This window comes from Coloeus monedula, assembly GCF_965178545.1.
Source record: "Coloeus monedula genome assembly, chromosome: 33".
Taxonomy (NCBI): domain Eukaryota; kingdom Metazoa; phylum Chordata; class Aves; order Passeriformes; family Corvidae; genus Coloeus; species Coloeus monedula.
The window spans coordinates 2,255,987-2,279,547 of NC_138813.1; the positions used below are offsets into that span (position 1 = coordinate 2,255,987).

The 23,561-nt window shown below is 46.4% G+C and overlaps 1 protein-coding gene across 1 annotated transcript in view; it reads left to right on the top strand.

Annotated features, from left to right (window-relative positions):
* LOC309583836 (signal-induced proliferation-associated 1-like protein 3) overlaps positions 1–23,561 on the top strand; it is a gene marked incomplete at both ends in the record, with an annotated part of 96,317 nt that overhangs the window by 53,085 nt on the left and 19,671 nt on the right. Inside the window, 5 exons of the mRNA XM_082299663.1 lie at positions 4,533–4,630; positions 7,593–7,753; positions 11,823–11,957; positions 19,362–19,509; positions 23,380–23,557. Of these exons, the coding sequence (XP_082155789.1) occupies positions 4,533–4,630; positions 7,593–7,753; positions 11,823–11,957; positions 19,362–19,509; positions 23,380–23,557 (720 nt within the window). The remainder of the gene's footprint in view (positions 1–4,532; positions 4,631–7,592; positions 7,754–11,822; positions 11,958–19,361; positions 19,510–23,379; positions 23,558–23,561) is intronic.

Here is a 23,561-nt window from a genome sequence, read left to right on the forward strand (position 1 = left end):
GGAATGGGGAATTTGGGATGGGAATGGGAAATTTGGGGTGGGAATGGGGAATTTGGGATGGGAATGGAGAATTTGGGATGGGAATGGAAAATTTGGGATGGGAATGGGGAATTTGGGGTGGGAATGGGAAATTTGGGATGGGAATGGAGAATTTGGGATGGGAATGGAAATTTGGGATGGGAATGGGGAATTTGGGGTGGGAATGGAAATTTGGGATGGGAATGGGAAATTTGGGATGGGAATGGGGAATTTGGGATGGGAATGGGAAATTTGGGATGGGAATGGGAAATTTGGGATGGGAATGGGGAATTTGGGACGGGGAATGGGAAATTTGGGATGGGAATGGGGAATTTGGGGTGGGAATGGAGAATTTGGGGTGGGAATGGGAAATTTGGGATGGGAATGGGGAATTTGGGGTGGGAATGGGAAATTTGGGATGGGAATGGGAAATTTGGGATGGGAATGGGAAATTTGGGACGGGAATGGGGAATTTGGGACGGAAATGGGGAAATTTGGGATGGGAATGGAGAATTTGGGATGGAAATGGGGAAATTTGGGATGGGAATGGAAAATTTGGGGTGGGAATGGAGAATTTGGGATGGGAATGGGGAATTTGGGGTGGGAATGGGGAATTTGGGGTGGGAATGGGAAATTTGGGATGGGGGTGGGGAATTTGGGGTGGGAATGGGGAATTTGGGGTGGGAATGGGGAATTTGGGACGGGAATGGGGAATTTGGGACGGGAATGGGGAATTTGGGATGGAAATGGGAAAATTTGGGATGGAATGGAGAATTTGGGATGGGGGTGGAGAATTTGGGATGGGAATGGGGAATTTGGGGTGGGAATGGGAAATTTGGGATGGGAATGGGAAATTTGGGATGGGAATGGAGAATTTGGGATGGGAATGGGAAATTTGGGATGGGAATGGGAAATTTGGGATGGGAATGGGGAAATTTGGGACGGGGGAATGGAGAATTTGGGACGGGGGTGGGAAATTTGGGATGGGAATGGGGAATTTGGGATGGGGGTGGGGAATTTGGGGTGGGAATGGGGAATTTGGGATGGGAATGGGAAATTTGGGACGGGGGAATGGAGAATTTGGGACGGGGGTGGGAAATTTGGGATGGGAATGGGGAATTTGGGATGGGAATGGGGAATTTGGGGTGGGACTGGAGAATTTGGGATGGGAATGGGGAATTTGGGGTGGGAATGGGAAATTTGGGATGGGGGTGGGGAATTTGGGGTGGGAATGGGAAATTTGGGATGGGAATGGGGAAATTTGGGATGGGAATGGAGAATTTGGGATGGAAATGGGGAAATTTGGGATGGGAATGGAAAATTTGGGGTGGGAATGGAGAATTTGGGGTGGGAATGGAGAATTTGGGATGGGAATGGGGAATTTGGGGTGGGAATGGGGAATTTGGGGTGGGAATGGGAAATTTGGGATGGGGGTGGGGAATTTGGGGTGGGAATGGGGAATTTGGGACGGGAATGGGGAATTTGGGACGGGAATGGGGAATTTGGGATGGAAATGGGAAAATTTGGGATGGGAATGGAGAATTTGGGATGGGGGTGGAGAATTTGGGATGGGAATGGGGAATTTGGGATGGGAATGGGAAATTTGGGGTGGGAATGGGGAATTTGGGATGGGAATGGAGAATTTGGGATGGGAATGGAAAATTTGGGATGGGAATGGGGAATTTGGGGTGGGAATGGGAAATTTGGGATGGGAATGGAGAATTTGGGATGGGAATGGAAAATTTGGGATGGGAATGGGGAATTTGGGGTGGGAATGGGAAATTTGGGATGGGAATGGGAAATTTGGGATGGGAATGGGGAATTTGGGATGGGAATGGGAAATTTGGGATGGGAATGGGAAATTTGGGATGGGAATGGGGAATTTGGGACGGGAATGGGAAATTTGGGATGGGAATGGGGAATTTGGGGTGGGAATGGAGAATTTGGGGTGGGAATGGGAAATTTGGGATGGGAATGGGGAATTTGGGATGGGAATTGGAAATTTGGGGTGGGAATGGGGAAATTTGGGGTGGGAATGGGAAATTTGGGATGGGAATGGGAAATTTGGGATGGGAATGGGAAATTTGGGACGGGAATGGGGAATTTGGGACGGAAATGGGGAAATTTGGGATGGGAATGGAGAATTTGGGATGGAAATGGGGAAATTTGGGATGGGAATGGAAAATTTGGGGTGGGAATGGAGAATTTGGGGTGGGAATGGAGAATTTGGGATGGGAATGGGGAATTTGGGGTGGGAATGGGGAATTTGGGGTGGGAATGGGAAATTTGGGATGGGGGTGGGGAATTTGGGGTGGGAATGGGGAATTTGGGGTGGGAATGGGGAATTTGGGACGGGAATGGGGAATTTGGGACGGGAATGGGGAATTTGGGATGGAAATGGGAAAATTTGGGATGGGAATGGAGAATTTGGGATGGGGGTGGAGAATTTGGGATGGGAATGGGGAATTTGGGGTGGGAATGGGAAATTTGGGATGGGAATGGGAAAATTTGGGATGGGAATGGAGAATTTGGGATGGGAATGGGAAATTTGGGATGGGAATGGGAAATTTGGGATGGGAATGGGGAAATTTGGGACGGGGGAATGGAGAATTTGGGACGGGGGTGGGAAATTTGGGATGGGAATGGGGAATTTGGGATGGGAATGGGGAATTTGGGGTGGGACTGGAGAATTTGGGATGGGAATGGGGAATTTGGGGTGGGAATGGGAAATTTGGGATGGGGGTGGGGAATTTGGGGTGGGAATGGGAAATTTGGGATGGGAATGGGGAATTTGGGATGGAAATGGGGAAATTTGGGATGGGAATGGAGAATTTGGGATGGGGGTGGGGAATTTGGGGTGGGAATGGGAAATTTGGGATGGGAATGGGGAATTTGGGATGGGGGTGGGGAATTTGGGACGGGAATGGGGAATTTGGGATGGAAATGGGGAAATTTGGGACGGGAATGGGGAATTTGGGATGGAAATGGGGAAATTTGGGATGGGGGTGGGGAATTTGGGATGGGGGTGGGGAATTTGGGATGGGGGTGGGGAATTTGGGGTGGGACTGGGAAATTTGGGGTGGGACTGGAGAATTTGGGATGGGAATGGGAAATTTGGGATGGAAATGGGGAAATTTGGGATGGGGGTGGGGAATTTGGGATGGGAATGGAGAATTTGGGATGGGAATGGGGAATTTGGGATGGGAATGGGGAAATTTGGGATGGGGGTGGGGAATTTGGGATGGGAATGGGGAATTTGGGGTGGGAATGGGAAATTTGGGATGGGGGTGGGGAATTTGGGACGGGGGTGGGGAATTTGGGGTGGGAATGGGGAATTTGGGATGGGAATGGAAAATTTGGGACGGGGGAATGGAGAATTTGGGACGGGGGTGGGAAATTTGGGATGGGAATGGGGAATTTGGGATGGGGGTGGGGAATTTGGGGTGGGAATGGAGAATTTGGGGTGGGAATGGGGAAATTGGGGTGGGAATGGGAAATTTGGGATGGGAATGGGGAATTTGGGATGGGGGTGGGGAATTTGGGATGGGGGTGGGGAATTTGGGATGGGAATGGGAAATTTGGGGTGGGAATGGGGAATTTGGGATGGGAATGGGAAATTTGGGATGGGAATGGGAAATTTGGGGTGGGAATGGGGAATTTGGGATGGGGGTGGGGAATTTGGGGTGGGAATGGGGAATTTGGGGTGGGAATGGAGAATTTGGGGTGGGAATGGGGAAATTGGGATGAGAATGGGAAATTTGGGATGGGAATGGGAACTGTGGGATTGGGGTCTGGGAAATTTGGGATGGGGGTGGGAAAAGGGTGGGAATGGCATTATCAGGTTCCCAGCCCATTCCCGATCCCAAATCCCAATCCCAAACCCTGACCCCAATCCCGACCCCAAATCCCGATCCCAAATCCCGATCCCAAATCCCGATCCCAAATCCTGATCCCAGCCCCATTCCCACATTCCCAGCCCCATTTCCAAATCCCGATCCCCAATCCTGATCCCAACCCCGTTCCCACATTCCCAAATCCCAAATCCCAGCCTCAATCCCCATCCCAAACCCTGATCCCAACCCTCAAGTCCCAAATCCCAGCCCCATTCCCAAACCCATGACCCCATTCCCACATTCCCAGACCCCAAATCCCAGCCCCAATCCCGATCCCAAACCCTGATCCCAACCCCATTCCCAAATCCCAAACCCCATTCCCAATCCCAACCCCATTCCCACATTCCCGAATCCCAAATCCCGTTCCCTGATCCCAAACCCCATTCCCACATTCCCAAATCCCAAATCCCATTCCCGATCCCAACCCCATTCCCACATTCCCAAATCCCAAATCCCATTCCCGATCCCAACCCCATTCCCACATTCCCAAATCCCAAATCTCAGCCCCATTCCCGATCCCCAATCCCGATCCCAATCCCATTCCCACATTCCCAAACCCCGATCCCGATCCCAAATCCCAGCCCCATTCCCAAACCCCTGAGCCCGTTCCCGTCATTCCAGAGCCCCTCTGGCACATCCCGGCCCCATCCCGAATTCCCGGGAAGCGCCCGGCGCGCCCGGATCCGCCCGGGAAGGATTCCCCGAACCGGCAGGCCAAGGTGGGATCCCGGAAAAGCCCCGGAATTCCTCAAAATCCCCCCAAAAATCCCCCCCAAAAATCCCCCCCAAAATCCCTGGAATTCCTGAAAAATCCCCCCAAAAACCCCCCCCCAAAATCCCCGGAATGCCCAAAAAATCCCCTGGAATTCCTCCAAAAACCCCCAAAAATCCCTGGAATTCCCAAAAAATCCCCTCAAAAATCCCTGGAATTCCCCAAAAATCCCCAAAAAACCCCCTGAAAAATCCCTGGAATTCCTAAAAAATCCCCCCCCAAAAAAAACCCCAAAAAATCCCTGGAATTCCCCAAAATCCCCCCCAAAACCCCCCCCAAAAATCCCTGGAATTCCCCAAAATCCCCCCCAAAAATCCCCCCCCCAAAATCCCCAGAATTCCCAAAAAATCCCCCCAAAAATCCCCCCAAAATCCCTGAAATTCCTGAAAAATCCCCCCAAAACCCCCCCCCAAAATCCCCGGAATGCCCAAAAAATCCCCTGGAATTCCTCCAAAAACCCCCAAAAATCCCTGGAATTCCCAAAAAATCCCCCCAAAAATCCCCAAAAAATCCCCCCCAAAATCCCCGGAATTCCCAAAAAATCCCCTCAAAAATCCCTGGAATTCCTAAAAAATCCCCCCCCCCCAAAAAACCCCAAAAAATCCCTGGAATTCCCCAAAATCCCCCCCAAAAATCCCCCCCCCAAAATCCCCAGAATTCCCAAAAAATCCCCCCAAAAATCCCCCCAAAAATCCCCCCCCAAAATCCCTGGAATTCCTGAAAAATCCCCCCAAAACCCCCCCCAAAAATCCCCGGAATGCCCAAAAAATCCCCTGGAATTCCTCCAAAAACCCCCAAAAATCCCTGGAATTCCCAAAAAATCCCCCCAAAAATCCCCAAAAAATCCCCCCCAAAATCCCCGGAATTCCCAAAAAATCCCCTCAAAAATCCCTGGAATTCCCCAAAAATCCCCAAAAAAAACCCTGAAAAATCCCTGGAATTCCTAAAAAATCCCCCCCAAAACCCCCCCCAAAAAATCCCTGGAATTCCCCAAAATCCCCCCCAAAAATCCCCCCCCCCAAATCCCCAGAATTCCCAAAAAATCCCCCCAAAAATCCCCCCAAAATCCCTGAAATTCCCGAAAAATCCCCCCCAAAACCCCCCCCAAAATCCCCGGAATGCCCAAAAAATCCCCTGGAATTCCTCCAAAAACCCCCAAAAATCCCTGGAATTCCCAAAAAATCCCCCCAAAAATCCCCAAAAAATCCCCCCCAAAATCCCCGGAATTCCCAAAAAATCCCCTCAAAAATCCCTGGAATTCCTAAAAAATCCCCCCCCCCAAAAAACCCCAAAAAATCCCTGGAATTCCCCAAAATCCCCCCCAAAAATCCCCCCCCCAAAATCCCCCAGAATTCCCAAAAAATCCCCCCAAAAATTCCCCCCAAAATCCCTGAAATTCCCGAAAAATCCCCCCACAAATCCCCCCAAAAATCCCCAGAATTCCCAAAAAATCCCCCCAAAAATCCATGGAATTCTCCAAAAATCCCTGAAATTCCCAAAAAATCCCCCCAAAAGTCCCCAAAAAATCCCCCCAAAAGTCCCCAAAAAATCCCCCCAAAAATCCCCAAAAAATCCCCCCCAAAATCCCCGGAATTCCCAAAAAATCCCCTCAAAAATCCCTGGAATTCCCCAAAAATCTCCAAAAAAACCCCTGAAAAATCCCTGGAATTCCTAAAAAATCCCCCCCCAAAAAAACCCCAAAAAATCCCTGGAATTCCCCAAAATCCCCCCCAACCCCCCCCCCAAAAATCCCTGGAATTCCCGAAAAATTCCCGGAATTCCCGAAAAATCCTCTGAAAAATCCCCCTAAGAATCCCCCCCAAAATCCCTGGAATTCCCCAAAAATTCCCCCAAAAATCCCCCAAAAAACCCCAAAAACCCCTGGAATTCCCAAAAATCCCCCCAAAAATCCCCCAAAATCCCTGGAATTCCCCCCAAATCCCCCAAAACTTCTCCAAAACCCTTGGAATCCCCCAAAAGCCCCCCAAAATTCCTGGAATCCTTAAAAAGTCCCCAAAATCCCCCCAAAAATTCTTGGAATCCCCCAAAAAATCCCCCCAAAGTCCCTGGAATCCCCCAAAAATTCCCAGAAAATTCCCAAAAAATTCCCAGAAATCCCCTGGAATTTCCTCAAAAATTCCCAAAAAATCCCCCAGAAATCCCTGGAATGCCCCAAAAATTCCCAGAAAATCCTTGAAATGCCCAGAAATCCCCTGGAATTCCCTCAAAAATTCCCAAAAAATCCCTGCAATCCCCCCCAAAAAACCCCAAAATCCCTGGAACTCCTAAAAAAATCTCTGGAATTCCCACAAAAAAATCCTGGAATTCCCAAAAAAATCCCCCAAAAATGCCCGGAATTCCCAAAAAATCCCAGGAATCCCCAGAAATTCCCAAAATTCCCCAAAAAAATTTCCCCCAGAATCCCTGGAATCACCAAAAATCCTTGGAATTCCCCCCAAAATCCCCCCCCAAAATTCCTGGAATCCCTAAAAAGTCCCCAAAATTCCCCACAAAATCATTGGAATCCTCCTCAAAATCCCCCAAAACCCCCTGGAATCCCCCCAAAATTCCCAGAAAATCCCTGAAATTCCCCCAAAAAATCCCCAAAATCCCCCCGAAATCCTTGGAATTCCCAAAAAAAACCCCCAGGAATCCCCAAAATTTCCCCCAAAAAAATCCCTGAAATCCCCTAAAAATCCCTGGAATCCCCCCAAAATTCCCAACAAATCCCTGAAATTCCCAACAAATCCCTGCAATCCCCAACAAATTCCCATCAAATCCCCCCAAAACTCCAGGAAAACCGCGGGAATCGCGGGGGTTTTTTTTGGGAACGGCGCCCATCCGGAGCGGCGCCATTCCCAAACTTCCCGGAATTCCCGAAATTCCCGGAATTCCCGGAATTCCCGCAGAAGGAGCCGCCCTACTCCGGCCACTCCCCGCTGTCCAGCGCCGCTTCCAGCGATCCCGAGGCCGAGGGCGGCGACGGCGACTCCCGGAATTCCCGAACTTCCCAAAAATCCCAGCAGCTCATCCCGAAAATTCCCAAGGGAGCGGCGGAAAACGCGGCCTGGTGGGAATTGCCGCGGAATTCCGGGGCTTTTGGGGCATTTTGGGGGGAATTCTGGGATTTTTTGGGAATTTTGGGGGAAATTCTGGGATTTTTTTGGGGAGTTTTGGGGGAAATTCTGGGATTTTTTGGGGAGAATTCTGGGATTTTTTGGGAATTTTTGGGGTGGAATTCTGGGATTTTTTGGGAGTTTTGGGGGAAATTCTGGGATTTTTTGGGGAGAATTCTGGGTTTTTTTGGAAATTTTGGGGTGAAATTTCAGGATTTTTTGGGGAATTTTTGGGGTGGAATTCTGGGATTTTTTGGGAATTTTTGGGGTGAAATTTCAGGGGTGTTTTGGGAATTTTGGGGGAAATTCTGGGATTTTTTGGGAATTTTGGGGGAAATTCTGGGATTTTTTGGGAATTTTTGGGGTGAAATTCTGGGATTTTTTGGGAATTTTGGGTACAATTTCAGGATTTTTTGGGGAATTTTTGGGGTGGAATTCTGGGATTTTTTGGGAATTTTTGGGGTGGAATTTCAGGGGTGTTTTGGGAATTTTGGGGGAAATTCTGGGATTTTTTGGGGAGTTTTGGGGGAAATTCTGGGATTTTTTTGGGAATTTTGGGGGAAATTCTGGGATTTTTTTGGGAATTTTTGGGGTGGAATTCTGGGATTTTTTGGGGAATTTTGGGGGAAATTCTGGGATTTTTTGGGGAGAATTCTGGGATTTTTTGGGAATTTTTGGGGTGGAATTCTGGGATTTTTTGGGAATTTTTGGGGTGGAATTTCAGGGGTGTTTTGGGAATTTTGGGGGAAATTCTGGGATTTTTTGGGGAGTTTTGGGGGAAATTCTGGGATTTTTTTGGGAATTTTGGGGTGAAATTTCAGGATTTTTTTGTTGAATTTTTGGGGTGGAATTTCTGGATTTTTTGGGGAATTTTGGGGGAAATTCTGGGATTTTTTGGGGAGAATTCTGGGATTTTTTGGGAATTTTGGGGGTGGAATTTCTGGATTTTTTGGGGAATTTTGGGGGAAATTCTGGGATTTTTTGGGGAGAATTCTGGGATTTTTTGGGAATTTTGGGGGAAATTTCTGGATTTTTTGGGGAATTTTGGGGGAAATTCTGGGATTTTTTGGGGAGAATTCTGGGATTTTTTGGGAATTTTTGGGGTGGAAATTCTGGGATTTTTTTGGGAATTTTTGGGGTGGAATTCTGGGATTTTTGGGAGTTTTGGGGGAAATTCTGGGATTTTTTGGGAATTTTTGGGGTGGAATTTCAGGGGTGTTTTGGGAATTTTGGGGGAAATTCTGGGATTTTTTTGGGAATTTTTGGGGTGGAATTTCTGGATTTTTTGGGGGAAATTCTGGGATTTTTTGGGGAGAATTCTGGGATTTTTTGGGAATTTTTGGGGTGGAATTTCAGGATTTTTTTGGGAATTTTGGGGTGAAATTTCAGGATTTTTTGGGGAATTTTGGGGTGGAATTCTGGGATTTTTTGGGAATTTTGGGGAGAATTCTGGGATTTTTTGGGAATTTTTGGGGTGAAATTTCTGGATTTTTTGGGGAATTTTGGGGGAAATTCTGGTATTTTTTGGGGAGAATTCTGGGATTTTTTGGGAATTTTTGGGGTGGAATTCTGGGATTTTTTGGGAGTTTTGGGGGAAATTCTGGGATTTTTTTGGGAATTTTGGGGTGAAGTTTCAGGATTTTTTTGGGAATTTTTGGGGTGGAATTTCTGGATTTTTTGGGGGAAATTCTGGGATATTTTGGGGAGAATTCTGGGATTTTTTTGGGAATTTTTGGGGTGGAATTTCTGGATTTTTTGGGGAATTTTGGGGGAAATTCTGGGATTTTTTGGGGAGAATTCTGGGATTTTTTGGGAATTTTTGGGGTGGAATTCTGGGATTTTTTGGGAATTTTGGGGAAAATTCTGGGATTTTTTGGGAATTTTTGGGGTGCAATTTCAGGATTTTTTGGGGAATTTTGGGGGAAATTCTGGGATTTTTTGGGGAGAATTCTGGGATTTTTTGGGAATTTTTGGGGTGGAATTTCAGGGGTGTTTTGGGAATTTTGGGGGAAATTCTGGGAATTTTTGGGAATTTTTGGGGTGAAATTTCAGGATTTTTTTGGGAATTTTTGGGGTGAAATTTCTGGATTTTTTGGGAATTTTGGGGGAAATTCTGGGATTTTTTGGGGAGAATTCTGGGATTTTTTTGGGAATTTTTGGGGTGGAGTTCTGGGATTTTTTGGGAATTTTTGGGGTGGAATTTCAGGATTTTTTTGGGGAATTTTTGGGGTGGAATTCTGGGATTTTTTGGGAATTTTGGGGTGAAATTTCAGGATTTTTTGGGGAATTTTTGGGGTGGAATTTCAGGATTTTTTTGGGAATTTTGGGGGAAAATTCTGGGATTTTTTGGGAATTTTTGGGGTGAAATTCTGGGATTTTTTGGGAATTTTGGGTGCAATTTCAGGATTTTTTGGGGAATTTTTGGGGTGCAATTTCAGGATTTTTTTGGGAATTTTGGGGGAAATTCTGGGGGATTTTTTGGGAATTTTTGGGGTGAAATTTCAGGATTTTTTTGGGAATTTTTGGGGTGGAATTCTGGGATTTTTTGGGAATTTTTGGGGTGGAATTTCAGGGGTGTTTTGGGAATTTTGGGGGAAATTTCAGGATTTTGGGGGAATTTTTGGGGTGGAATTCTGGGATTTTTTGGGAATTTTTGGGGAGAATTCTGGGATTTTTTGGGAATTTTTGGGGTGGAATTTCTGGATTTTTTGGGGAATTTTGGGGGAAATTCTGGGATTTTTTGGGGAGAATTCTGGGATTTTTTGGGAATTTTTGGGGTGGAATTTCAGGGGTGTTTTGGGAATTTTGGGGGTGAAATTCCGGGATTTGTTGGGGGTAATTCCCATTTTTTTGGGAGGTAATTCCTGGGATTTTTTGGGAATTTTGGGGGTGAAATTCCGGGATTTTTTGGGGGTAATTCCCATTTTTTTGGGAGGTAATTCCTGGGATTTTTTGGGAATTTTGGGGGTGAAATTCCGGGATTTTTTGGGAGTTTTTTGGGGGGTAATTCCCATTTTTTGGGGGGTGAAATGCCAGGATTTTTTGGGGGTGAAATTCCAGATTTTTTGGGGAATTCTGTGGGTGAAATTCTGGGGTTCTTTGAGAATTTTTTGGGCAGTAATTCCCAGGTTTTTTGGGAGTGAAATTCCAGGGTTTTTTGGGAATTTTTGGGGATGAAATTCCAGGATTTTTTTGGTTTCTTGGAGGTGAAAATCTGGGATTTTTTGGGGGTAATCCCCATTTTTTTTGGGAATTTTTTGGGGGATGAAAATCCGGGATTTTTTTGGAATTTTGGGGATGAAATTCCCGGATTGTTTGGGATTTTTTTGGGGGATAATTCCTGGGATTTTTCGGGAATTTTTTGGGGGATAATTCCAGGAATTTTTGGGAATTTTGTGCGGTGAAATTCTGGGATTTTTTGGCAATTTTGGGGATGAAATTCCAGGATTTTTTGGGAATTTTTTTGGGTGGTAATTCCCAGGGTTTTTGGGACTTTTTGGTGTTTTATTGGGGGTGAAATTTTGGGGTTTTTTGGGAATTTTTTTTGGTGGCAATTCCTGGGTTTTTTGGAGTTTTTTTGGGGTGAAATGCAGGGATTTTTTTGGGGGTGAAATTCCAGGACTTTTTGGGAATTTTTGGGGCGGGTAATTCCCTTTTTTTTTTTGGATTTTTGTGGGTGAAATTCCAGGGGTTTTTTGGGAAATTCTGGGGATGAAATTCCAGGATTTTTCTGATTTTTTGGAGGTGAAATTTTGGAATTTTTTGGGGGTAATCCCCATTTTTTGGGGGGAATTTTTTGGGGGGATGAAATTCCGGGATTTCTTGGGAATTTCGGGGGTGAAATTCCAGGACTTTTTGGGAATTTTTGGGGCGGGTAATTCCCGGGTTGTTTTTTCTGGTTTTTGTGGGTGAAATTCCAGAATTTTTGGGCATTTTGGGGGGATAATTCCCGGGTTTTTTGTGGGTGCAATTCCAGGATTTTTTGGGGAATTTTGGGGGATAATTCCCGGGTTTTTTTTCCAGCTCCAGGCCTCTCCCCGCTTCCCAAATTTCGGCGTCGGTGCCCAAATCCTTCTTCTCCAAAAGTGCGGGAAGGGGAAAAGCGGCGGCGGCGGCGGCGGCCTGGAAGAGGCCGGAGGAGCCCCCGGATCCCAAAAAGTGAGGGGGGAAATCCGGGAAAATGGGATTGGGGAGCCCAAAAATGGGATTGGGGAGCCCAAAAATGGGATTGGGGAGCCCAAAAATGGGGTTGGAGAGCCCAAAAATGGGATTTGGGGTGGGAAAATGGGATTGGGGAGCCCAAAAATGGGGTTGGGGAGCCAAAAAATGGGATTGGGGAGCCCAAAAATGGGGTTGGGGTGGGAAAATGGGATTTGGGGTGGGAAAATGGGATTTGGGGTGGGAAAATGGGATTTGGGGTCTAAAAAATGGGGTTGGGGAGCCAAAAATTGGGATTTGGGTGGGAAAATGGGATTTGGGGTCCAAAAAATGGGATTGGGGAGCCAAAAATGGGGTTGGGGAGCCAAAAAATGGGATTTGCGGTGGGAAAATGGGATTGGGGAGCCCAAAAATGGGATTGGGGAGCCAAAAAATGGGATTTGGGTGGGAAAATGGGATTTGGGGTGGAAAAATGGGATTTGGGGAGCCGAAAAATGGGATTTGGGAGCCCAAAAATTGGGATTTGGGGATCCTGAAAAGGGGGGAAATCCGGGAAAATGGGATTTGGGGAGCCCAAAAATGGGATTTGTGGTCTAGAAAATGGGATTTGGGGTGGAAAAATGGGATTTGGGGAGCCAAAAAAGGGGATTTGGGAGCCCAAAAATGGGATTTGGGGTGGGAAAATGGGATTTGGGGTCTAAAAAATGGGGTTGGGAAGCCAAAAATTGGGATTTGGGTGGGAAAATGGGATTTGGGGTCCAAAAAATGGGATTGGGGAGCAAAAAATGGGATTGGGGAGCCAAAAAATGGGATTGGGGAGCCAAAAATGGAATTGGGGAGCCAAAAATGGGATTGGGGAGCCCAAAAATGGGATTGGGGAGCCCAAAAATGGGGTTGGGGAGCCAAAAATTGGGATTTGGGTGGGAAAATGGGATTGGGGAGCCCAAAAATGGGATTGGGGAGCCAAAAATGGGATTGGGGAGCCCAAAAATGGGGTTGGGGAGCCCAAAAATGGGATTGGGGAGCCAAAAATGGGGTTGGGGAGCCCAAAAATGGGGTTGGGGAGCCAAAAATTGGGATTTGGGGTGGAAAAATGGGATTTGGGGTCCAAAAAATGGGATTGGGGAGCAAAAAATGGGATTGGGGAGCCAAAAAATGGGATTTGGGGTGGGAAAATGGGATTTGGGGTCTAAAAAATGGGGTTTGGGGTGGAAAAATGGGATTGGGGAGCTCAAAAATTGGGATTTGGGTTCCTGGACAGGGGGGAAATCCCAGGAAAATGGGATTTGGGGGAATTTGTGAGATGTTTGTGGGATTCTGGTGGGATTTAGGGGATTTTTGGTGCTTCCTGTGGGATTTTGGTGGGATTTTCACGTTTTTTGGGGATTTCGGTGGGATTTTTGGGGGATTTTGCTGGGATTTTGGTGGGATTTCAGTGGGATTTGCAGGTTTTTGGTGGGATTTGGGTGGGATTTCTGTGGGATTTTTCTGGGATTTCTGTGGGATTTTCACATTTTCCTGGGATTTCGGTGGGATTTTTTGAGGATTTTCCTTGGATTTCAGTGGGATTTTGGTTGGATTTTTTGGGATTTTCACATTTTCCTGGGATTTGGGTGGGATTTCGGTGGGATTTCAGTGGGATTTTCAGGTTTTTTGTGGGATTTCTGTGGGATTTGGGTGGGATTTCAGTGGGATTTTCATGTTTTTCTGGGATTTTGATGGGATTTCTGTGGGATTTTCAGGTTTTTTGTGGGATTTTTTTGGGATTTTTTTGGGATTTTCAGGTTTTTTGTGGGATTTTTTTGGGATTTTTTTGGGATTTTCAGGTTTTTTGTGGGATTTCTGTGGGATTCCTGTGGGATTTCTGTGGGATTTTCACATTTTGCTGGGATTTGGGTGGGATTTTGGTTGGATTTTTTTGGATTTTCCCATTTTGCTGGGATTTCGGTGGGATTTCTGTGGGATTTTCAGGTTCTTGGTGGGATTTCTGTGGAATTTTGCTGGGATTTCTGTGGAATTTTGGGGGATTTTCCTATTTTCCTTGGATTTTGCTGGGATTTTGGTGGGATTTGGGTGGGATTTGGGTGGGATTTGGGTGGGATTTGGGTGGGATTTGGGTGGGATTTTCCGTTCTTTCCAGGGATTTTGGTGGGATTTCTGTGGGATTTTGATGGGATTTTTTGGGGTTTGGGATGGGATTTTTTGGGGATTTTCCTGGGATTTCGGTGGGATTTTCACATTTTTCTGGGATTTCGGTGGGATTTTGGTGGGATTTTCACATTTTCCTGGGATTTGGGTGGGATTTTTTGGGATTTCCCGGCAATTCCCTCCGCAGCCCGGTGAACGTTTTGGGGCATTTCCGGGGGATTTTGCTGGGATTTTGGGTGGGATTTTCCCATTTTCCTGGGATTTGGGTGGGATTTGGGTGGGATTTTCACATTTTGAGTGGGATTTTCCTGGGATTTGGGTGGGATTTTTTGGGATTTCCGGGCAATTCCCTCCCCCAGCCCGGTGAACGTTTTGGGGCAGCCGCGGCTCCGGGCCTTTGGGGCATTTCCGGGGGATTTTCCTGGGATTTTGGGTGGGATTTTGGGTGGGATTTTCAGGTTTTTCTGGGATTTCTTTGGGATTTTGATGGGATTTTCCCATTTTGCTGGGATTTCGGTGGGATTTCTGTGGGATTTTCAGGTTCTTGATGGGATTTCTGTGGAATTTTGCTGGGATTTGGGTGGAATTTTGGGGGATTTTCCTATTTTGCTGGGATTTGGGTGGGATTTGGGTGGGATTTGGGTGGGATTTGGGTGGGATTTTGGTGGGATTTGGGTGGGATTTTCCGTTCTTTCCAGGGATTTTGGTGGGATTTCTGTGGGATTTTGATGAGACTTTTTGGGGTTTGGGATGGGATTTTTTGGGATTTTCCTGGGATTTCTGTGGGATTTTGGTTGGATTTTTTGGGATTTTCACATTTTGCTGGGATTTGGGTGGGATTTTCCTTGGATTTCAGTGGGATTTTCAGGTTTTTTGTGGGATTTCTGTGGGATTTGGGTGGGATTTCAGTGGGATTTTCACATTTTCTTGGGATTCCTGTGGGATTTCGGTGGGATTTTCACATTTTCCTGGGATTTTGGGTGGGATTTTCAGGTTTTTCTGGGATTTCTTTGGGATTTTGGGTGGGATTTTCCCATTTTGCTGGGATTTGGGTGGGATTTCGGTGGGATTTTCCCATTTTGCTGGGATTTGGGTGGGATTTCGGTGGGATTTTCACATTTTGGGTGGGATTTTCCTGGGATTTGGGTGGGATTTTTTGGGATTTCCCGGCAATTCCCTCCCCCAGCCCGGTGAACGTTTTCGGGCAGCCGCGGCTCCGGGCCTTTGGGGCATTTCCGGGGGATTTTGGGTGGGATTTTGGGTGGGATTTTCAGGTTTTTCTGGGATTTCTTTGGGATTTTGATGGGATTTTCCCATTTTGCTGGGATTTCGGTGGGATTTCTGTGGGATTTTCACATTTTTCTGGGATTTCGGTGGGATTTTGGTTGGATTTCGGTGGGATTTTCACATTTTGCTGGGATTTCTGTGGGATTTTCCCATTTTGCTGGGATTTCTGTGGGATTTGGGTGGGATTTTCCCATTTTCCTGGGATTTCTGTGGGATTTTGGTTGGATTTTCACATTTTCCTGGGATTTGGGTGGGATTTTTTGGGATTTCCGGGCAATTCCCTCTGCAGCCCGGTGAACGTTTTGGGGCAGCCGCGGCTCCGGGCCTTTGGGGCATTTCCGGGGGATTTTGGGTGGGATTTTGGGTGGGATTTTCAGGTTTTTCTGGGATTTCTTTGGGATTTTGATGGGATTTTCCCATTTTGCTGGGATTTCGGTGGGATTTCTGTGGGATTTTCAGGTTCTTGGTGGGATTTCTGTGGAATTTTGCTGGGATTTGGGTGGAATTTTTGGGGGATTTTCCTATTTTGCTGGGATTTGGGTGGGATTTGGGTGGGATTTGGGTGGAATTTGGGTGGGATTTGGGTGGGATTTGGGTGGGATTTGGGTGGGATTTTCCGTTCTTTCCAGGGATTTTGGTGGGATTTCTGTGGGATTTTGATGAGATTTTTTGGGGTTTGGGATGGGATTTTTTGGGATTTTCCTGGGATTTCTGTGGGATTTTGGTTGGATTTTTTGGGATTTTCACATTTTGCTGGGATTTGGGTGGGATTTTCCTTGGATTTCAGTGGGATTTTCAGGTTTTTTGTGGGATTTCTGTGGGATTTGGGTGGGATTTCAGTGGGATTTTCACATTTTCTTGGGATTCCTGTGGGATTTCGGTGGGATTTTCACATTTTCCTGGGATTTTGGGTGGGATTTTCAGGTTTTTCTGGGATTTCTTTGGGATTTTGGGTGGGATTTTCCCATTTTGCTGGGATTTGGGTGGGATTTCGGTGGGATTTTCACATTTTGGGTGGGATTTTCCTGGGATTTGGGTGGGATTTTTTGGGATTTCCCGGCAATTCCCTCCGCAGCCCGGTGAACGTTTTGGGGCAGCCGCGGCTCCGGGCCTTTGGGGCATTTCCGGGGCATTTTGGGTGGGATTTTGGGTGGGATTTTGGGTGGGATTTTCAGGTTTTTCTGGGATTTCTTTGGGATTTTGATGGGATTTTCCCATTTTGCTGGGATTTCGGTGGGATTTCTGTGGGATTTTCACATTTTTCTGGGATTTCGGTGGGATTTTGATGGGATTTTCACATTTTGCTGGGATTTCGGTGGGATTTTGGTTGGATTTCGGTGGGATTTTCCTATTTTGCTGGGATTTGGGTGGGATTTGGGTGGGATTTTCCCATTTTGCTGGGATTTGGGTGGGATTTCGGTGGGATTTTCCCATTTTCCTGGGATTTTTCTGGGATTTCTGTGGGATTTTCACATTTTGCTGGGATTTGGGTGGGATTTTTTGGGATTTCCGGGCAATTCCCTCCGCAGCCCGGTGAACGTTTTCGGGCAGCCGCGGCTCCGGGCCTTTGGGGCATTTCCGGGGCATTTTGCTGGGATTTTGGGTGGGATTTTCCTGGGATTTGGGTGGGATTTGGGTGGGATTTTCAGGTTTTTCTGGGATTTCTTTGGGATTTTGATGGGATTTTCCCATTTTGCTGGGATTTCGGTGGGATTTCTGTGGGATTTTCACATTTTTCTGGGATTTCGGTGGGATTTTGGTTGGATTTCTGTGGGATTTTCCCATTTTGCTGGGATTTGGGTGGGATTTGGGTGGGATTTTCACATTTTGGGTGGGATTTTCCTGGGATTTGGGTGGGATTTTTTGGGATTTCCCGGCAATTCCCTCCCCCAGCCCGGTGAACGTTTTGGGGCAGCCGCGGCTCCGGGCCTTTGGGGCATTTCCGGGGCATTTTGGGTGGGATTTTGGGTGGGATTTTGGGTGGGATTTTGGGTGGGATTTTCAGGTTTTTCTGGGATTTCTTTGGGATTTTGATGGGATTTTCCCATTTTGCTGGGATTTCGGTGGGATTTCTGTGGGATTTTCAGGTTCTTGATGGGATTTCTGTGGAATTTTGCTGGGATTTGGGTGGAATTTTGGGGGATTTTCCTATTTTGCTGGGATTTGGGTGGGATTTGGGTGGGATTTGGGTGGGATTTTCCGTTCTTTCCAGGGATTTTGGTGGGATTTCTGTGGGATTTTGATGGGATTTTATGGGGTTTGGGATGGGATTTTTTGGGGATTTTCCTGGGATTTCGGTGGGATTTTCACATTTTTCTGGGATTTCGGTGGGATTTTGGTGGGATTTTCACATTTTGCTGGGATTTGGGTGGGATTTTTTGGGATTTCCCGGCAATTCCCTCCCCCAGCCCGGTGAACGTTTTGGGGCATTTCCGGGGGATTTTGCTGGGATTTTGGGTGGGATTTTCAGGTTTTTTGGGGATTTCTCTGGGATTTTGATGGGATTTTCCCATTTTGCTGGGATTTCGGTGGGATTTTGGTTGGATTTCGGTGGGATTTTCACATTTTGCTGGGATTTCTGTGGGATTTCTGTGGGATTTTCCCATTTTCCTGGGATTTTTCTGGGATTTTGGTTGGATTTTCACATTTTCCTGGGATTTGGGTGGGATTTTTTGGGATTTCCCGGCAATTCCCTCCCCCAGCCCGGTGAACGTTTTCGGGCAGCCGCGGCTCCGGGCCTTTGGGGCATTTCCGGGGCATTTTGGGTGGGATTTTGGGTGGGATTTTCAGGTTTTTCTGGGATTTCTTTGGGATTTTGATGGGATTTTCCCATTTTGCTGGGATTTCGGTGGGATTTCTGTGGGATTTTCACATTTTTCTGGGATTTCGGTGGGATTTTGGTTGGATTTGGGTGGGATTTTCACATTTTTCTGGGATTTTGGTGGGATTTTGGTGGGATTTTCACATTTTGCTGGGATTTGGGTGGGATTTTTTGGGATTTCCCGGCAATTCCCTCCCCCAGCCCGGTGAACGTTTTGGGGCATTTCCGGGGGATTTTGCTGGGATTTTGGGTGGGATTTTCCCATTTTGCTGGGATTTGGGTGGGATTTTCACATTTTGGGTGGGATTTTCCTGGGATTTGGGTGGGATTTTTTGGGATTTCCCGGCAATTCCCTCCCCCAGCCCGGTGAACGTTTTCGGGCAGCCGCGGCTCCGGGCCTTTGGGGCATTTCCGGGGGATTTTGCTGGGATTTTGGGTGGGATTTTGGGTGGGATTTTCAGGTTTTTCTGGGATTTCTTTGGGATTTTGGGTGGGATTTTCCCATTTTGCTGGGATTTGGGTGGGATTTGGGTGGGATTTTCACATTTTGGGTGGGATTTTCCTGGGATTTGGGTGGGATTTTTTGGGATTTCCGGGCAATTCCCTCCGCAGCCCGGTGAACGTTTTGGGGCAGCCGCGGCTCCGGGCCTTTGGGGCATTTCCGGGGCATTTTGGGTGGGATTTTGGGTGGGATTTTCAGGTTTTTCTGGGATTTCTTTGGGATTTTGATGGGATTTTCCCATTTTGCTGGGATTTCGGTGGGATTTCTGTGGGATTTTCACATTTTTCTGGGATTTCGGTGGGATTTGGTTGGATTTTTTGGGATTTTCACATTTTGCTGGGATTTGGGTGGGATTTGGGTGGGATTTTCACATTTTGGGTGGGATTTTCCTGGGATTTGGGTGGGATTTTTTGGGATTTCCGGGCAATTCCCTCCCCCAGCCCGGTGAACGTTTTGGGGCAGCCGCGGCTCCGGGCCTTTGGGGCATTTCCGGGGCATTTTGCTGGGATTTTGGGTGGGATTTTCCTGGGATTTGGGTGGGATTTTCCCATTTTTCTGGGATTTCGGTGGGATTTTGGTTGGATTTTCACATTTTCCTGGGATTTGGGTGGGATTTTTTGGGATTTCCGGGCAATTCCCTCCGCAGCCCGGTGAACGTTTTCGGGCAGCCGCGGCTCCGGGCGTCTCTCCGCGATCTCCGCTCCCCCCGGCGCCTCCCCAAATCCTCCATCGAGGACGACCTCAAGCGCCTCATCCTCATGGACAATTCCTGCCCCGAGGCCGAGCCCGCCCCGGTGAGCCCCAAATTCCCGGCAATTCCCAACATTCCCAACGCTCCCACCCTTCCCCAGCCCCCAAATGCCGAAATTCCCCAGGTTTCAGCCCCAAAAATGGGGGTTTTCCCGGTTTTTTAGCCCGAAAATTGAGGAAATTCCCATTTTTTCCCACCAAAAATGCTGGAATTCCCCATTTTGTAGCCCAAGAAATGAGGGAATTCCCAGGTTTTCCCACCAAAATTGAGGAAATTCCCGTTTTTTCCCACCAAAAATGGTGAAATTCTCATTTTTTAGCCCCAAAAGAGAGAAATTCCCAATTTTTTCCCTCGAAAATGGAGAAATTCCTGGTTTTTCACCCCAAAAAGGAGGAAATTCCCATTTTTCCCGCTAAAAAGGAGAAATTCCCAATTTTTTCGCCCCAAAAATGGAAATTTTCTGGGTTTTGAGCCCCAAAATTGAGGGAATTCCCATTTTCCCCCCAAAATGCTGAAATTTTAAAGTTTTTAGCCCCAAAAGTAGGGAATTCCCAGTTTTTCTCCCCAAAATGCTGAAATTCCCAATTTTTTAGCCCCAAAAATGGGGATTTCCCAGGTTTCTTAACCTGAAAAATGCCAAAATTCCCATTTTTCCCCCCAAAATGGTGACATTTTTAAGTTTTTAGCCCCAAAATTGAGGAAATTCCCATTTTTTCCCACCAAAAATGCTGAAATTCCCGATTTTTTAGCCCAAGAAATGAGGGAATTCCCAGGTTTTCCCACCAAAATTGAGGAAATTCCCGTTTTTTCCCACCAAAAATGGTGAAATTCTCATTTTTTAGCCCCAAAGTAGAGAAATTCCTATTTTTTTCCCTCAAAAATGGAGAAAGTCCTGATTTTTCACCCCAAAAATGAGGAAATTCCCATTTTTCCCGCTAAAAAGGAGAAATTCCCAATTTTTTCGCCCCAAAAATGGAAATTTTCTGGGTTTTGAGCCCCAAAATTGAGGAAATTCCCGTTTTTTCCCCCCCAAAATGTTGAAATTCCCATTTTTCCCCCCAAAATGCTGAAATTTTAAAGTTCTTAGCCCCAAAAAGGGGGAAATTCCCATTTTTTCCCTTAAAGTGGAGAAATTCCTGAGATTTTAGCTCCAAAAATGGGAATTCTCTGGGATTTTTAGCCCCAAAAAGAAGGAAATTTTTTCCCAGATTCTCCTGTTTTTTCCCCAGATTTCCCTGGTTTTTTCCCGTTTTTTTCCCAGATTTTCCCAGAGTTTTCCTATTTTTTCCCAGATTTTCCTGGAATTTTCCCATCTTTTTTCCTGATTTTCCTGGATTTTTCCCAGATTTTCCCGTTTTTCCCCTTTTTTTCCCGTTTTTTTCCCCTTTTTTTTCCCCCCTTTTTTCCCATTTTTTCCCCAGATTTTCCCATATTTTCCCTTTTTTCTTCCCAGATTTTCCCGGGTTTTTTTCCCGTTTCTTTCCCATTTTTTTCCCCCGTTTTTTTCCCAGTTTTTTTACCAGATTTTCCTGGATTTTTCCCAGATTTTCCCATTTCTTTTCCCATTTTTTTCCCCGTTTTTTTCCCAGATTTTCCCCATTTTTTCCCCATTTTTTGCCTGTTCTTTTCCTAGATTTTCCCGTATTTTTTCCTGGTTTTTCCCCATTTTCTTCCCAGAATTTTCCCGTTCCTTTCCCATTTTTTCCCCAGATTTTCCCATTCTTTCCCAGATTTTCCCCATTTTTCCCCATTCTTTTCCCGTTTTTCCCCATTTTCCCTGTTTTTTTCCCGTTTTTTCCCCTTGTTTTTCCCAGATTTTCCCATTTTTTTCCGTGATTTCCCCAATTTTCCCGTTTTTCCGCCTTTCCCAGCCCCTCCCATTTTTCCCCATTTTCGCTAGAATTTTCCTGGTTTTTTCCCAGAATTTCCCATTTTTTTCCCAGATTTTCCCATTTCCCCCCATTTTTTCCCCCGAATTTTCCCATTTTTTTCCCCATTTTCCCCATTTTTTCCCCAGATTTTCCCGTTTTTCCCATTTTCCCCATATTTCCCCACTTTTCCCCCCTTTTCTTCCCAGATTTTCCCCTTTTTCCCCTCTCTTTTCCCCGTTTCTTTCTCGGATTTGCCCATTTTTTCCCATTTTTTTCCCCAGATTTCCCCGTTTTTCCTATTCTTTCCCGGTTTTTTCCTGGATTTTCCCTTTTTTCTTCCCAGATTTTCCCAGGTTTTTTCCCGTTCTTTCCCCATTCTTTTTTTCCAGATTTTCCCATTTTCTCCCCGTTCTTTTCCTGGATTTTCCCTTTTTTCTCCCCATTTTTTCCCCGTTTTTCCCCCATTTTCCCCCAGATTTTCCCATTCTTTTCCCGTTTTTTTCCCGGATTTTCCCTTTTTTCTTCCCAGATTTTCCCAGTTTTTTTCCCGTTCTTTCCCCATTCTTTTTTCCAGATTTTCCCCTTTTTTCCCCGTTTTTTTCCTGGATTTTCCCATTTTTTCCCATTTTCCCCCCGTTTTTTCCCCTGTTTTTCCCCCCGATTTCCCAAATGGCTCAATTTCCCCATTTTTTCCCCATTTTCCCCTTTCCCAGCCGCTGCAGCGGACGCTGTCTGACGAGAGCCTCTGCGGGCCCAGAATTTTCCCAGATTTTCCCTTTTTTCCCAGATTTTCCCATTTTTTTCCCCAATTTTCATTTTTTTCCCAATTTTCCCATTTTTTCCCCAGACCTTCCCATTCTTTTCCCGTTTTTTCCCGGATTTTCCCTTTTTTCTTCCCAGATTTTCCCAGTTTTTTTCCCGTTCTTTCCCCATTCTTTTTTCCAGATTTTCCCATTTTTTCCCCGTTCTTTTCCTGGATTTTCCCTTTTTTCTCCCCATTTTTTCCCCGTTTTTCCCCCATTTTCCCCCAGATTTTCCCATTCTTTTCCCGTTTTTTTCCCGGATTTTCCCTTTTTTCTTCCCAGATTTTCCCAGTTTTTTTCCCGTTCTTTCCCCATTCTTTTTTCCAGATTTTCCCATTTTTTCCCCGTTTTTTTCCTGGATTTTCCCATTTTTTCCCATTTTCCCCCCGTTTTTTCCCCTGTTTTTCCCCCCGATTTCCCAAATGGCTCAATTTTCCGGGATTTTCCCCATTTTCCCCTTTCCCAGCCGCTGCAGCGGACGCTGTCTGACGAGAGCCTCTGCGGGCCCGGAATTTTCCCAGATTTTCCCTTTTTTCCCAGATTTTCCCATTTTTTTCCCCAATTTTCTCTTTTTTTCCCAATTTTCCCATTTTTTCCCCAGACCTTCCCATTCTTTTCCCCTTTTTTTCCCTGATTTTCCCTTTTTCCCCCCTCTTTTTTCCTGTTTCTTTCTCAGATTTTCCCGGGATTTTTCCCGTTTTTCCCATTTTTCCCGTTTCTTTTTCTCTTTTTTTCCCAATTTTCCCATTTTTTCCCCAGACCTTCCCATTCCTTTCCCCTTTTTTTCCCGGATTTTCGCTTTTTTCTTCCCAGATTTTCCCCTTTTTTCCCATTTTCCCCATTTTTCCCCACTTTTCCCCCCTTTTCTTCCCAGATTTCCCCTTTTTTCCCCTCTCTTTTCCCCGTTTCTTTCTCAGATTTTCCCGGGTTTTTTCCCATTTTTCCCATTTTTTCCCGTTTCTTTCCCCCTTTTTTTCCCAGATTTTCCCGGTTTTTTCCCAATTTTCCTGGATTTTCCTTTTTTTCCCCATTTTTTCCCCATTTCCCCCCCCTTTCCCTCCCAGATTTTCCCAGTTCTTTTCCCGTTCTTTCCCCATTCTTTTTTCCAGATTTTCCCATTTTTTCCCCGTTTTTTTCCTGGATTTTCCCATTTTTTCCCATTTTCCCCCCGTTTTTTCCCCTGTTTTTCTCCCAAATGTCTCAATTTGCCGGGATTTTCCCCATTTTCCCCTTTCCCAGCCGCTGCAGCGGACGCTGTCTGACGAGAGCCTCTGCGGGCGCCGCTGGGATCCCGCGCTCGGCGCCGCCTCCGCCTTCCCGGATTTGCCGGAGCCGTTCCCGCCGCGATTCCCGAGGGCCGGCGGCAGCAGCCGGACCCTGCCCGGGCGCCGGGCGCTGCCCCCCGAGGCCACCAAGGGTCG